The following is a 1225-nucleotide window of genomic DNA, read 5'->3' on the forward strand; positions in this document are numbered from 1 at the left end:
GTGATTCCTGCTGTGGGTGGCCTGTGTGGCCAAGGACCCTGGCTGTGCAGGACACTCAACGGCAGGCCGGGGACAGTTCATCATCAGGACTGCAGGCCATGTACGCAGTTGTGGGACAGTTGGGCTAGCCATCGTCAAGGGCAATCATTTGTGCTGTTGTTTCCATGCTTTTTCAGGGAAGAGAATTCCAGCCCCTGAAAGCAACATCTGCTGTCATTATTGCAACCAAATGATCCCAGGAAATAAGTATTTCCACCATGTGGTGAGTAGAAATTAGTTATTTTCTAATGGTGCCAATAGCTAGTCCATATTCCAAAAAGTGTGATATGAAAGGTAGATTCTGGGTCCAATTTTACACAGCATGGATAACAGAGGTTCCCATATTTAGTTTTGCTTTGTTCAAAAAGGGATGTTGTGAATTGGGGTAAGCTAATTTAGCACACATAATTGGTGCTCCCATCGTGCCAGCCCTTCAAGGAGCCTCCCTGATCAGTCCAGCTATCATTGATCACCTCCAAACATCTTCAGCCTTCAGGGCCTGGACATGGCAATTTGGTCCTTAATAGGACCTGCCTTATTATTTTCTGTCCCATGCGGGAGTCTTCTCAATTAGACTGTGAGCTCCCTCGAAAAAGTTAACAACTTTCTCCATCTTCCCACAGTGAAACTGATATCAGGGCTAGGTACCAAAAGGGGGACTCTGTAAAGATGTCACGATGTGATTGATTGATTGATTGCTTTTGCCTGGGAACATTCACAGGCTCCTCCCTCCATCACTCTGAGCACATTTTAGTGCATTAGTGTGGGCCAAGCTGCTCCCTTCTTTTGCAGGATGGAGCATTTTCTTTCTGGGGAAACTTCCTAAGGCTTCTCTCCAAAGAGCTCATTTCGTTCTGCTTGGATGGAGCGCTGTTTGTCCTTTCTTTACCCTTCAATTCAGAGAAATATGAATATCAGAACTAAAGAGACCCTAGGGATGATCTAGACCTTTTTGTTTATTGTGGGACAATACATACAAAATTTACCATTAGTGACATTTAGTGCATTTTAATAGGAATACTTGACTTAATAAAGTCTAAATTAATCATATTCCCTACCCTCCTTACAAACAGTATATGGATTTGAGAACACGTTGACTCCGATTCTCTATTCCCACCTTATATGTAAATGCTATGGAATTTAGTTTCACCTTGGTTTTTTTTTTTTTTTTTTTTTTTTTTTTTTG

At 42.3% G+C, this 1225-nt stretch overlaps 1 protein-coding gene across 1 annotated transcript in view; it reads left to right on the forward strand.

Moving 5' to 3' along the window:
- The window catches only part of XAF1 (XIAP associated factor 1), a 10208-nt gene that overhangs the window by 4974 nt on the left and 4009 nt on the right, over positions 1-1225 (forward strand). Inside the window, exon 5 of the mRNA XM_007451599.1 lies at positions 177-262. Within this exon, the coding sequence (XP_007451661.1) occupies positions 177-262 (86 nt within the window). The remainder of the gene's footprint in view (positions 1-176; positions 263-1225) is intronic.

The sequence above is a fragment of the Lipotes vexillifer genome, unplaced genomic scaffold (genome assembly GCF_000442215.2).
Source record: "Lipotes vexillifer unplaced genomic scaffold, Lipotes_vexillifer_v1.1 scaffold126, whole genome shotgun sequence".
Taxonomy (NCBI): domain Eukaryota; kingdom Metazoa; phylum Chordata; class Mammalia; order Artiodactyla; family Lipotidae; genus Lipotes; species Lipotes vexillifer.